General features: G+C 34.8%; 1 protein-coding gene across 1 annotated transcript in view; it reads right to left on the bottom strand.

Annotated features, from left to right (window-relative positions):
• The window catches only part of LOC149806145 (putative chitinase 10), a 38,863-nt gene that overhangs the window by 15,243 nt on the left and 9,725 nt on the right, over positions 1 to 13,895 (bottom strand). The window contains exons 6-11 of the mRNA XM_089935198.1: positions 12,737 to 12,856; positions 12,237 to 12,435; positions 5,516 to 5,699; positions 3,605 to 3,873; positions 1,320 to 1,419; positions 659 to 782 (exon numbers count right to left, since the gene is read on the bottom strand). Coding sequence (XP_089791324.1) covers positions 659 to 782; positions 1,320 to 1,419; positions 3,605 to 3,873; positions 5,516 to 5,699; positions 12,237 to 12,435; positions 12,737 to 12,856 — 996 coding nt within the window. The remainder of the gene's footprint in view (positions 1 to 658; positions 783 to 1,319; positions 1,420 to 3,604; positions 3,874 to 5,515; positions 5,700 to 12,236; positions 12,436 to 12,736; positions 12,857 to 13,895) is intronic.

The following is a 13,895-nucleotide window of genomic DNA, read 5'->3' as shown; positions in this document are numbered from 1 at the left end:
TCCCGACACTTACAATTGTAAAGAAAACATATTGTTCAGCAGAACATTAATTAATAAGCTTTTGGCATTTTCAAAATATTCGGTCAAAATTTATACAAGCATTGTACTAATGTATTATAACAGAGTTATAAACATCTGCCAATGTTTGACCCAGTACGAAAGTATTTAGCCATCAATCCGAGCTTGTAGCACGCTAAAAAATTAAGGACAAATATACACCATTTATTTTTACTCGCGATGTGGGAGCGACGGCAAAACCACGTTGCGTTATTTATCATATTTACCAAGGACGCATGCATGTGACTAAAGTTAGGCTTCATTTACAATTTCTCTTTGAAAGGTAATCTGATCTGTACACTGGTGTTTATCGATATACGAATTTTCTTATACATTTGAAATCCGTTCGGCACAAAACTGACAACAAAACAAATATCCCAACTTAGTGTTATCCCACATTTGTTGAACATAAAATCAATATTCCTGCTTTAAACAGATTAACAAATAACTTCTTCTTTGCCTCGCTCTCCCGAGCTGTTTGTTTAAAATTTCTTTCTTTATAAACCCAACAGACAATTGAATATATGGGAGCCTTTAAACTGTTTAAAAAGCTATTACTGTTAAACGACTATCATGCTTGATAGATAGAATCCTGACTCACAAGGTTAAGGTAGAGCCTATCCCCGGTTTCCCCGGCATGAGCAAACAGCGGGCTATTATGTCCTGTACGATCCTCCCAGCTTCCGTGTAGGTCATAGGTCATGACACTTATAAAGTCTAAATATCTGAAACGAAAAGACTACAATACACATTTTGTTTGTGTCTGTTTGCGAGAGAGAGAGAGAGAATTAATGCCTTGAAGTGGTGAAATTTTAATCATGTCTCGTTATTTCAAAACGTGCGACGCCTAATACTTGTCGAGTCAAATATATTATATACGTCTTATAACAGACCATGAAATAACGTTTCTTATATATAATCCATACAAAATGTCTGTAAATATTATCAATTTCTATTCACCGATATTATATATAATAACACTTTCGTTCTACATCTTCTACGTATGTATACATAATTAGGACCAAGTCTGACTAAAAACCTCTTCCTAACAGAAACCATCTTTGTTAAACTCAATCTTCTATGTACTAAATCAAACGTGAAATTAGTCCATCCCTGAATTATATGTATGTATGTATGTACGTACGTACGTATGTATGTATGTATGTATGTATGTATGTATGTTGATTTTATTTGTATGTCTACACTATATGCCAAGTGCAGGTGTTACACCAAGGCGGAGCCGTAGGTCTGTCATTACTCACCCACATATAGCAGGCACGTCGTATGCTGTATCTATTACAGCTTTCCCTGCAGCAACAGCTGCTGTCAGAAGAAGAGGCTGTTTTCCAGTCTGACGGGCATCTTCATCAAATACTCTTTTCAATTCCTATAAAAAAAATATTTCATTATTAGGAAACGGAAACGGAAATTGTCGTTACAGACATGTTTATATTGCCAAAGTTTTGGCAGATAGAAGAATTGTTACACACACAGAATCAGAAAAACGCTTACCCATAGAGAATCAGAAATATTCCTCAGCCCCGAACCGAAGCCGTTCAAGACCTGAACATATCCAAATTCCCAACACAGAGTGTCCTATTATTCTCTAGACAAGACGGAAGTCTACTGAACGTGGCAATATATATGTATAGCTTGAGTTTCTTGACAATATTGACCACAAAACGCTAATGACAATAATTCCATATGGTAATGTTTTATATTTTTGTATCTAAACCAATCATTGTATATCCCATATCGATCTGTACCATATTTATGTCACGTAATTACTTGATCACCCAAAAAATGATGTTACCTTTTTAGAGATGGGGCAAATGATTCAATCAAGGTTAAGTACCTTATCAAAGATTCATTCCAGAATTTGTCCCGTTTGCGCAAGGCATACAAATTAAAGAAAACGTATTATCTGGTACTTCATTGCATGAACAAAATAAACGTGAATATATTAAGGTAAAATAAAAGAAAACAGAACTAACATCCCTTGTCCTTATTTTGGTACCTTAATGATAGGGGGTGATTTTGGTTGAAGGGTATTTCACATTACCATGTAATGAGCATCTTTCAGAAGATTGTTTGCTCTGCATGACTCTTTTCACGCAATGAACTTAAGAGGTAAATTATGAAATCAGCAAACCGATTTTTCTTAAAATAGATTTTTTTTAGGGAGGGATACTTCTACTTTTCAGAAAATAGCAATGTCTACACTGTGAACACCGGGTGGTTCATTATATAAACCGGTACAATAGATGTACTATGTGCTATTTCAAGTTCATTTGCGGAGCACATCTGCATTAGACATTGCAGATGATGCAAAATAAATGTCAGACCAGGTAGATGGAAATCATATATGTGTATGTAAACTTTATTTACATTCATATAGCTGTAAAGCAGATAACTGAGCCATCTACATTCACTTCTTTCATCGGTACCAGTAAACCTCAGAACCGATTCAAAGGCAATGCATACTGTTCGAGACGGGATTCCAAGTCAGACTCATACAATATTTAGTCTAGCACCTATCATTAGATCAAGAAATGCAACAACATGTTTTATGCATCTTACTGTATTTTTAAAGATCAACCAGTCTGAAAATAACCTCATTTTTCCGATTATATATGTGTGTGTGTGTGTGTGTGAGAGTGTGTGTGTGTGTGTGTGTGGTTGCTTATTTACAGTAAACTGAGCCATTATAAGTTGTTGTGTACTCAGTGACTAGTTTGCATGTTTGGACAACATGATATTATAATTTATGATAACACTAAAGTTATAATAACTGGACCAGCAGGATGACAATCAATTGTAATTTTACTTTTGGGACTACATCTGGAAAGTATTAGCCTAAAAATAATATTATTACAAATTTAGCTTGAGAGAACTGCGGCTACTACAGACATTCCCAACTCTAGGCGATCCTGGATGAGTACCTGTTCAGAATATAGCTTTTTAGAGAAACAAATGGCTCAGAGCCCTCGACTAATTAGATTAATTTTCAAGTGCCTAAGTTGAATAAAAATAACTGATGAATACGTGATCTATTGTGTGCTTTATCGTGTAAGATGACGGCAATGAGCAGATACAGTACACAGGGAGTCCCTGCAATAGAAACTGTACACAGGGAATCCCTGCAATAGAAACTGTACACAGGCAGTCCTGCAATATGCTTTTTTGGGCACAGACCTTTGAGTCTGAGAGCAATGTTGCTGTTTTATAGGAAGGTAATGTTTTGCTTTGGTTGGCAAATACAAACACTATATTAAATCCTGTATAAATAGATATTCATCTCAATAATAAAGATTATTAAAATTTGTTCTGAAGCCATCATATCATTGTATTGTACAGACAACGTTATGGCTGACCCTTTGCATATAAATTTGCCAAATATGCGGGCAAAATGGATTTTAAAAAAATCTTTGTTGGTATTGTTAGTAAAATCAAGGATTTAAATTATATGTATTAATTTTCAAATACGACACAAGAGCAGAATGAACCCAAGAATTTCTTCCCCACTTTGAAATTTCCCCAGATGTGCATATTTCATAGATAACCTTAACAAGTTCCGTAAAACGTTGCTTATCCTCAGGTGGACTTCCTCTGTTTGCCGGATACTCCCAGTCAAGGTCAAGACCATCGAAATTCCGGTCCCTGAGAAATTTCGCCGAAGTTACTGCAAATTCTCGACGTGAATCGGCCGTGGACACCATACTTGTAAACGGTTCGGAACCCATGTTCCAGCCACCAACAGCCAGCAAAGTTTTGATGGAGGGATTTTTGGACTTAACGGCATTGAATCTATCAAACCTGAAGAAGTAGTATAGAATATGTATTGGTTTTTATGCATACATACATGCATACACACACACACACACACACACACACACACACACACACACACACACACACACATACATACATACATACATACATACATACATACATATTGCTACATATTCAATATTAGTCATTTAATTAATACAATATGCAAAAACGCTGAATGGCTTGAGATATATGTGCACTGTATAAATTACTTCTTCGTTAACGGAGATATTAGACTGGCTTAAGGTAATCGCTTGTAAATCTCACGTGGTATGTCATTGGGAAACAAAATCGCTTTGATATTTAATGGGCATCACCGACAGAGAATAAGGAAGCTTTATCATTACAGGTATGGAAAGTCACATTTTAAGGCACCATTTAGTTTTACTCGTGATGTGGGGGCGACGGTAAAACCACGTTGCGTTATTTATCACACAGACACACAAGTGAACACAACAGTTTACACATTTGGAACAATAAATATTAGCATTTTGTATTACTATTATCCATAATGACGAGTTCCACATTAAAGACAAAGAACAAACTAACAGCATTTAATTACAATACCTATGACGGGGATCTGATACAGATGAAAAAGACGAATGAATTCGGATGCAGGTATCAGAACATTAGCGCCATACTGAATGCCAGACTGAGAAAACAATTAGGAGCTGACATTGCTGTACTATTTGCTATGACCTAGTTAATTATATTGTATCTTATGGCGCCATATAGAGCTTCGTCGTATCATGCTTTACATCCGAGAAGGAAGGAAATTAATGAATTTACATTGACAGAGACGGTGGTGGAAACACCTACTGCTACTACTTGCTACTACTTATAATAATAATAATAATAATAATAACAAATTAGTATCTCTAGAGGACAGACAAGAAACTGATATGAAAGAAATTGATGCACGATCAGTTAAACAGAGCAGTTTTAGATTTGAGATGTTGTGTTTTTTTTTTCTTTCTTCTGTTTCAGTCAAAGTCGCCACATTTTCCCATCGGTAGTAGCCACATTTGTCCTTATGATCACATTTGCTGTCAGTCCATCAATGATTTGACTGAAAGCACAGTAAAGTTTCTCAGTGAGTTAAAATGGCTGGCGAGTTTTGTGTTGGCCTTGTTTCTGACATGATTTTTGTGATTGTTCATTCTATTCCTAAAGTCAACGGTTTATCAACATGTTGGCTGACTTAAATAATGTGCGTCAGTACGTAAATGACGTTTATACGGCAATATTGCCTGTAAGGACGCAAATCAAGTGCCTGCTGACGCATATTAAACCATAGGTGATAGTTGTAAATGACTCATGTTGATGAGCTGTTAAACGTAGTAGTCTCGGGCAAATGCATGCTGACTAGACAACGTTCATCTTTAAAACTAATTACGGCCCTGTTTGCGGTCGGTGATTCGAGTACAACTGGACACGCAATGGATATTCTGTATGAGTTCTGTCTGTTCAGTTACAGACCATGGGTGGTTGTTTCAATACCTCGTTTAGACATACAGAGTGGACATCCCCATATATTTAATAAGATCACCTTCGTTACGTTGTATATTGACTTTTCCTTTGTGATCTATAGTACCACCATTGTTTCGTGCATAAAATAATTACTTACATGCCCTTCATCCAGCTAGTCGTTTCGTCGTTCAATTCAAAAGCCTGCAACTGATTGCTATTCAGCTTGGCGAAAGCGTAAATAATGTGGGAACAAAGATTGGGGTCTATGTCCTCTGGTACGAATTTTCCTTGCCCTGGACGATACTGGGCCCAGTTCGAGTAGTAACAAACTCTGTTGTATGCTGTAATAATAATAATAATAATAATAATAATAAATAAATAAATAAATAAATAAATAAATAAATAAATAAATAATCCATCTTTTAAACTGGAAATGATTTATGACCACATTAGGTATCTAAAAACGGAGTATATTGGCATAGCTATTGAAAACCGATGACAATCGCGTTACTATCTCTTTGAAAGCTAAGGAATTTATGGAGACCAAATGAGTTGATAGTGGCAATTAGAAAGATGATTGTGATACACTTCAACAACAATTATTTATTTTACATAAAGAAACATTTTAAAATCTACCCGTACCATTGTGTTATCGATCAGCAGACACGTGACGACAAAATATTTAAGCTGATATAGCAGGATTGTCAGAGAAACAAAATCTTGTGTTAAATGATATTATTTGAGTTCCTGTCAGCGTTGTTGAGAGCGCGTTAATTATGGACAAAACTTCATGGATGGTAGGATACGCAATAACAATTCATTCATCGGAAGGATTAACCATCTCTGATACAAATGTGTGGATCGTCGATGGTCGTATAGAATGGTCAAAATTAGTTTATCTCGCAGTATCTCGAGTCAGGAGAAAATCTCATTTGCGGAGAGTAATCATAGCCTTCACAAAAACTAATAATCAAATTCAGGAAAATAACGATGATATAGTAAGAACAAATATTAGTTATAAACAGTTGACAAAATAAAATCAGCGCGACTATAATCTCGATGTTGAATTTATCATGACGCTGAAACAACATCAAAATAATCATTGTGCAAGCTGTAACACAGTAATGTTGTGGCAGTATTCAAATAATAATCCAATACAATTTACCGTAGACAGAATTAATAGCAGTCTTGGTCACACACGCGAAAATGTGATGCTGACCTCTCCTGAATGTAATCGACGTCGAGGTGCTAGTTTACAAAGGTTAATGCGGTGGTAATTGTGTGTCTTCAGAAATTACTTGCAATTGTCCACGTACAAATCTACGCTGAGGAGCCGTTGAATCTAGCCTGTAGATTGCAGGTCTACCAGTAGATCTTATCACGCTAGAACTTGTATGTGTCATCAAAATCCAAATAGCATCAGGCGCTCTTATTTTACCATCTTCAAGTTCACCGGGCTCATGTCAATATCTTCCAGTAACATTACCCAATACTGGTTGTTTTGAAAAGTTATGTCGTTGTATTGGTATATGTTTCTTTGTAATCGGATTAACGGGTTTCATAGAAATGACACTAGTAATTTCATTACTTAATGCATCTATCACACTTGGTAATCTTTCACCCCATTCGCGAGATCTGATATCTTTCCGAACTATGTCCTTTGCATATTGATATCCAAATAACCGCTCAGCAAGTGTTCGATTATATCGTGAAACAACGGCCTGATCACGATTAATTTCCCTCGTCTGATTTGGACATTATGTTTTGCATCAGAAATGATAGTGCACCAAGAAATTCCTTGCCAGGATCAACCGGAAGTAACTCTGGCCATCACCAGGGTCCTCGTTGATATATTCGTTCAAAATCAGATACAACTTCAGCTGCTGTTTTAGTTGAAGCTGTTTCTACTTCCTTATACCTATTTCTTGCAACGTCAACAACAATTAACACGTATTTGTATGTACGTGATTGAAGTCTACCAATTTTAATACTATCATGTAGTAAAAATAAAATATCTGCTTGATGAACTTCATTAGGAGTGCTGACATCATAATGTACATGCTAAAACATTTTAGGTGGTGGTAGATACTGGGGCTATATTGCCTGTCGTGCTAACCAATTTGCAGCAACATAACGTGTAACATTTGCTGCATCAGCGAGTTTACTAATCGCTGCTCTACCCGTCCAATACTGGGGTATAATTAATCGATTCCATTATTTTATAATAATTCGTTGTTTACCTTTCATCGCAGATCTTACCAACCAATTAGATAATGATTCTCTGAAAGATTTATCTTTTTATGAAATTTAACTTACGAATCAACTTGACATCTGCAATATGTCGTTGTTGTAAATCTTTACTTTTATAAGCTACATCATGAACGTGGCATGCTTGGTCAATTGCATTTATTGGATATCCTCCAGGTCTCGCTCGTCAAGTCGGATACCAAGTCGAGTTCCAGGACCACAATCATTATATCCTGGAAGATGATTTTGTCCTGGATATTTAGCCCGTTGGAGTTTCTGGTAATTTTCCTAATAACCACCTGTTTTCATACGAGATGAAATAAATTTATATTTATTTGTACATTTCACACAATATTATTATTACTGATTTTATCACCGATATCGATGAAGCCCCGTCTTTAGTTGACCTTGATGGATTTATTAATTACTCTTGTAGATTACGATGATGTAATGATGGACAAACAATCAAATCCAGCTAGAATATTTTCTCGAGTCAGGCATGAAATCACCGATGTTATATACGTTACTTAGCGATATACACAAATACCAAAAGTGATGAGAGATAACGGCAATTTTTTAGTTGTGTATAACGGAGTCGATACACATATTCTGCAAAATATTCATCAGACTTGGTGTTCAGGATATATGAACATAGTTCAATTTAGAAACTTTTTTCAAAAGCACAATCTACTCCACACAGATTTATAACAATAAATTTACATGATCCTCGATCGCGATATCGTATAGGTCTTGATAAAATATCTGATTGAGAGATTGATATAATAATGATTTAATTACTCACACATTTATAGCAACAGAGAGGGTGCGACCACGAATAAGTGTCACGGTGGGTAAACGAAAACATTATACAAATTTTGAAGAGCAAAAAACACAGACGACTGCGATAAAGTAGCAAAATAAAGTGTACCAATTAGAGAAACTTTCGGTTTTAGTTAGAGGCTTCGTTTTCATTTTTCGTAGAAAACATTATTTTCCAAAAAGGGACCTTTCAGCAAGTGCTCTGTTCAACTTATCCGCTGTTTGTTTTGTATCCTCATTGTACTGCTGCAATACATGTATACTTCTGAAGTTATCACTTTGTCATATCGCCTGTATAACGTCCGTCCAAAGGCTAACATCGTACGCATTGATCTACCTGCATATTATGTACAGGACGATTTAGGTTGAGATGTTCTTAGTTGTGTGCGCGTTATAAGCGGGTGTGTTTTGCCACCCCCACCCCAAACAAACACATACTTGTGGCTGTCTCTCCTCTTTCACCTATAGACATACGTTCACGTGAAATCAAAATTGTAAATTCGAGATAAAGAAAGCGAAACGTTCATAAGGATTCAGGTAATGACAGTAGGCACATGCTCTAGAAATCTAACATAAAACAGATTTGACATCGTAACAGTAATTCAAACTTTTGTTGTTGTATAGCGTATTAAACATTATGCGAAGTTGCTAACCCCGAAATCAGGCAAATTATACCGACATTTTGTAATTAAATGCTGACGCAATGTGTGTGTTCCAGACATCTTCTCGCCTACATATAAAAAGAGCTTTTATTTCCCAAATTTACAAGTACATATGGGTTCGGCAGGATTGATTTGACGAGATTAACAACTTTATTTAATGCATCAAAATTCATTACAGTAATTTTCATACTAAATATCAGCAGTTTATTTATATTTTGTTCAAGTTATTTTACAGGTGTGTAGTATGATGACCATGTATTTCTGATTTCAATTAGACTGATCGATGTTTAAAATTCACGATATGCCACAATACCGATGTCTGTTTATACAAGATACTTAAACTTATGCAATCAATTACACGTGACACAGGCATCATAAACAAATGATGTCAAAACGCCACCACGATGGTTGGCAAAGACAGTAACATGATTATGGTGAATTTGAATATGACTCTGACCTTTAATAAATGATTCAAATTCATTCTATAAATTTCATTCAGGAAGTTTTAGACAATATTTCCATAGATATGATCAATAAATCCGAGATTATTTATCCTGCATTTAACACTTCTTCACATGTTTCGACCCAATAAATGTCATGACTGCTATTGATGCTGCTGCTACTAACGCTTCAATGTAAAATGTATTCGATATTAACAATTCTATTTAAAGGGTTAACGAAAGTTTAACAGGATCTCAGAATGCATCAAACAATTGATATTTTGAGGAAATGTCATTGTCTTTCCTAAGCCATTATTTAATAACAGTTTTACATCGACCTATGACAGAGTATCTAAATTCTTCATCCATTTCGTGGCATATATGTACCCGGCATATTTGCCTCTCTCTCTCTCTCTCTCTCTCTCTCTTTATTTAATTTAAGATCATAGAGTCTGAAGGAAAAAAAATTGGTTTCACTCGTCCAGGATAGGAATTTCTAATATATCAGAGAAATTTAAATTCACTTTTTCTTCTTCCCAGATTTTTTAGTTCCACATATTTTTGTAAAAAATCTTTAGTGAAACCAATAAGCTTTCAAAATGTCATTTAACGTGGAGAACGTTATTTTAAATCCTGCCCAGGAAGGATAGAGTCCCTGAAAAGGACGAGTTGCCTGAGATTTCAGGCAATATTATCTTTCTGACCCAACGCTTCTTTAACGAAGTAAAACATAAAGTATAGTTTGGTTATTTCTTTAGCGGAGAATTGTTTTACTTCTTAATATTGCTTTGAGTTTGATTAGTAACTCTGTATCTGATTGAAAAGGGAAACTAAAAGAATTGCAGTTAAAAACCAGATGGAATTAGATTTAAGACACCTTCATCTTCAGAGGAGACGCAAATACAAATCCGTAAGCAGAAATAGTAAAAGGACAAGGCGGGGGGGGGGGTAAAGATAAACAGGGAAGAGAGGCAAAAGTATATGCAAAGAAAGAAAGATGAAAGATAAATGCAAATGAAACAAGAATAAATGCAATTTAGATTAAAATAATTATAAATGGCAAGCGGAATGCATATCCACTTACCCACAAGTTCCTGTTTTGACGTTACAATAACTATTTGGCTAGTACCTACTAATTAAGAAAGGGAAGTTGGATCAATATTTTATTCCTTTTCAGAAAATTACTGAAAATTTGCAATGGCCAAGATCATTAAACTTTATTATTACAAAGTGTACATATTGACAAAGCTCGTTAAGTCTACACTTCACTGTCGGTACAACAATGTGCTAATTATAATATGGTCAAGGAATGTAACTTCAAGGGTAAAACGTTTGAACCTGTGGCACATCACACAACAGTTAAGTTCATCTTGTATACCAAAGTGTATTTTGTAATACTATAAAACATTTGAACTCATTTATTTCTTTGCTTAGGTTTCTTCGTAAGCATTAAGGCGTGTCTCGATTCGTTACACACATTTCATACAATATTCTTTAATTTCTGTAAAGTCTGCTTGATTATATCATAATCGATTATGCTAAGTATTATTGATGGCAAGAACAGAACGTGCAATACAATGATTATGTCATATTCCATTATACTAAGCATTATGGATGGCAAGATCAGGATGTGCAATATCATGATTATGTCATATTCGATAATACTAAACCTTATGGGTGGCAAGATCAGAACGTGCAATATCATGATTATGTCATATTCGATTATACTAAGCATTATGGGTGGCAAGATCAGGACGTGCAATATCATGATTATGTCATATTCCATTATACTAAGCATTATGGGCCGCAAGATCAGAATGTGCAATATCATGATTATGTCATATTCGATTATACAAAGCATAATGGGTTGCAAGATCAGAACGTGCAATATCATGATTATGTCATATTCAATTATACTAAGCATTACGGATGGCAAGATCAGGACGTGCAATATCATGATTATGTCATATTCGATTATACTAAGCATTATGGATGGCAAGATAAGGACGTGCAATATCATGCACGGGGACTTATTTTATAGCTATATTTGAAAATAGCACAGAAATATATTTTAAAAAATTCTTTATAATAAGTAACTATTTATCTACATTCTTTTATTAAAATAATGTATGTATGTATATATGTATGTATGTATGTATGTAGGTATGTATGTATGTATGTATGTATATATGTATGTATGTGGAGGAATTGAAAATTCTAAGATAGGAAATTTACAAATGCGTGGAATAATAATTGGTGCTGTACCAGAAAAAAATTGCAAGAGCAATAATAGGAAAGGCAAAATTAGATACCTAAAATATTTATATTATTGCATCATATAGAGTAGAACGAGAAGATATTAAGCTAAAACATAATCCAAAAGACCTGAAACAATTATCCAATGGACGCATAAAGAAAGATACTGTTGCACGGACATTGATATTAAACAATAAAAGGAGATTTTGCTTGAACATGATATGAAAGAAAATTTAAAGTTCTTTAGTTAATATTTAGCGATGTTTTGTTAGCCTGCCATGATCAAGTTGCCTACGTTTTTCTTTTTATGAAAAAAGACGACATATATACACTGATAGCAACTCTAAACAACACTGGCCCTGATTCATACGCACTTTGCAACTATTGCAAAAACACCAACTGGAGCTAAAGTTTGGATAGCTGTATAAAAAAAAATAAACAAAATATCAAAAACAAAACAAACACTTACGGTGGTCTTGTGACGATATGCGCAGTCGGTGCTGTGTAACTATGTGTCTTGTCGAGTGACCAAGAGCGTTGTTAATAGCAGTCAATAGAGGGTATTTGCCCTGACCGCATACGTTGGCAAAATCATCCAAATTAAGTGCCCAGACCATAATTCCACCAAAGTCATTTTGCTTGATCCACTCAACCTAAAAATTGATATGTATATGAAAGAAAATATCTGCCACAATCAACCATAACATTTGTATGCTGATATGTTCGTCCTGCTAACAAAACAAAAATAAATTAATGCTTCTTATGTGGTGAAAATTGCCTACAATTTAGGTCTCTTAATTCATCTTTTCCAGGGCTTGGATAAACAGAAACGGAAATGATGATGTAATGATTCAGAAATTATTCAATTTCGCATTGTTTTCAGTGATTAACAGCATCTGATTGACATATATATTGAAGGGCAATAATTTAAAATAAGATCTTGACATATCAAACCTTGATTTGTAAACTGTCAGGGTTGTCATACACGATCAACTGATCGCCTTTTACCATATAGGGCACTTGCTGATCATTGATGTAGCGTGTTTGGCCCACAGATACTTTCATCTGGCAAATCTGAAACGGAAAATTAAAAAAGTAGCTCAGAGAGAGCAGAGAGAGAGAGAGAGAGAGAGAGAGAGAGGTCGCATTGAAATGACTGGAAAAAATCTTAAACCATTAAAATCCAAAGTTTTAACATAAGTACAATTGTTTTTGTTTTAATGCAGGGAGTTTTGGAATTTGCTTCTCTCTCTCTTTCGAACTAATAAATTATATTTTTCTCTCAAAGAAAGATGAAATTAAAGCAAGGAAGACGGTCAGTCAAGAACTAAGTAGAACGTGAAGAGAAGTCTGGTTATGAAGGAAGGAGGCAGTCAAGAAAATACTGGATATCTGCGAGGTGAATGGATATAAACCAAAAGTTTAGAACAAAAAATTAAAAGGAAGAGAGGTGCAATAAAAATTACAATGAGAAAGACACTGGATATGAAGGAAGAAATGCAAATTAAGAGATGCGAAAATGTGAAAGAAAAGTTTATAGAGAAAGAAGGAGGTAGGTGGAACTTGTAAAGTTGATAATGAATGATGGCGAATTAGCAAAAGAGGAAAAGATACACAAAAATAGATCGCCAATAAAAAATGGTTACCAAAAATAGGAAGGAATATGATGAGTGAAGGAGAAAAAGAAGAAAAAGTCAAAACATCATATAAGTACAGCAAGCATTATGAAGTAATTTCACTACTCTTCGATCGATTATGCTAGGGTTAATGACGATAATGAATATGAACAATATTATGCCTATTGTTGATGAATCGTTGACTATCTACTTTGCTTTACTAGTAAATCTTTCAATATAAGGATATATTGTCCAGTAATATAGTTTTGTCTTTAACTAAATCCAACAAGGAGTCCCTAGCCAGCAACTGATGAAAAGCGAAATTTTGATTTCAGTTGTTTGAAACTGTTAACATACAGTGTTAAGTAATTTGATCTGCATTAGAAGCAACAATGATTAGCAGAATCCGGAACAAATTAATCTTCAAACGGACAGACAGACAGACATTTAATGTTTTCATTAAGGATCGTCAACATTGTTCAAAATGTATGACACAG

This window comes from Sinohyriopsis cumingii, chromosome 2 (genome assembly GCF_028554795.1).
Source record: "Sinohyriopsis cumingii isolate HCF-2022 chromosome 2, ASM2855479v2, whole genome shotgun sequence".
In the NCBI taxonomy this organism is placed as follows: domain Eukaryota; kingdom Metazoa; phylum Mollusca; class Bivalvia; order Unionida; family Unionidae; genus Sinohyriopsis; species Sinohyriopsis cumingii.
This window is presented reverse-complemented; position numbering and strand designations above follow the sequence as displayed.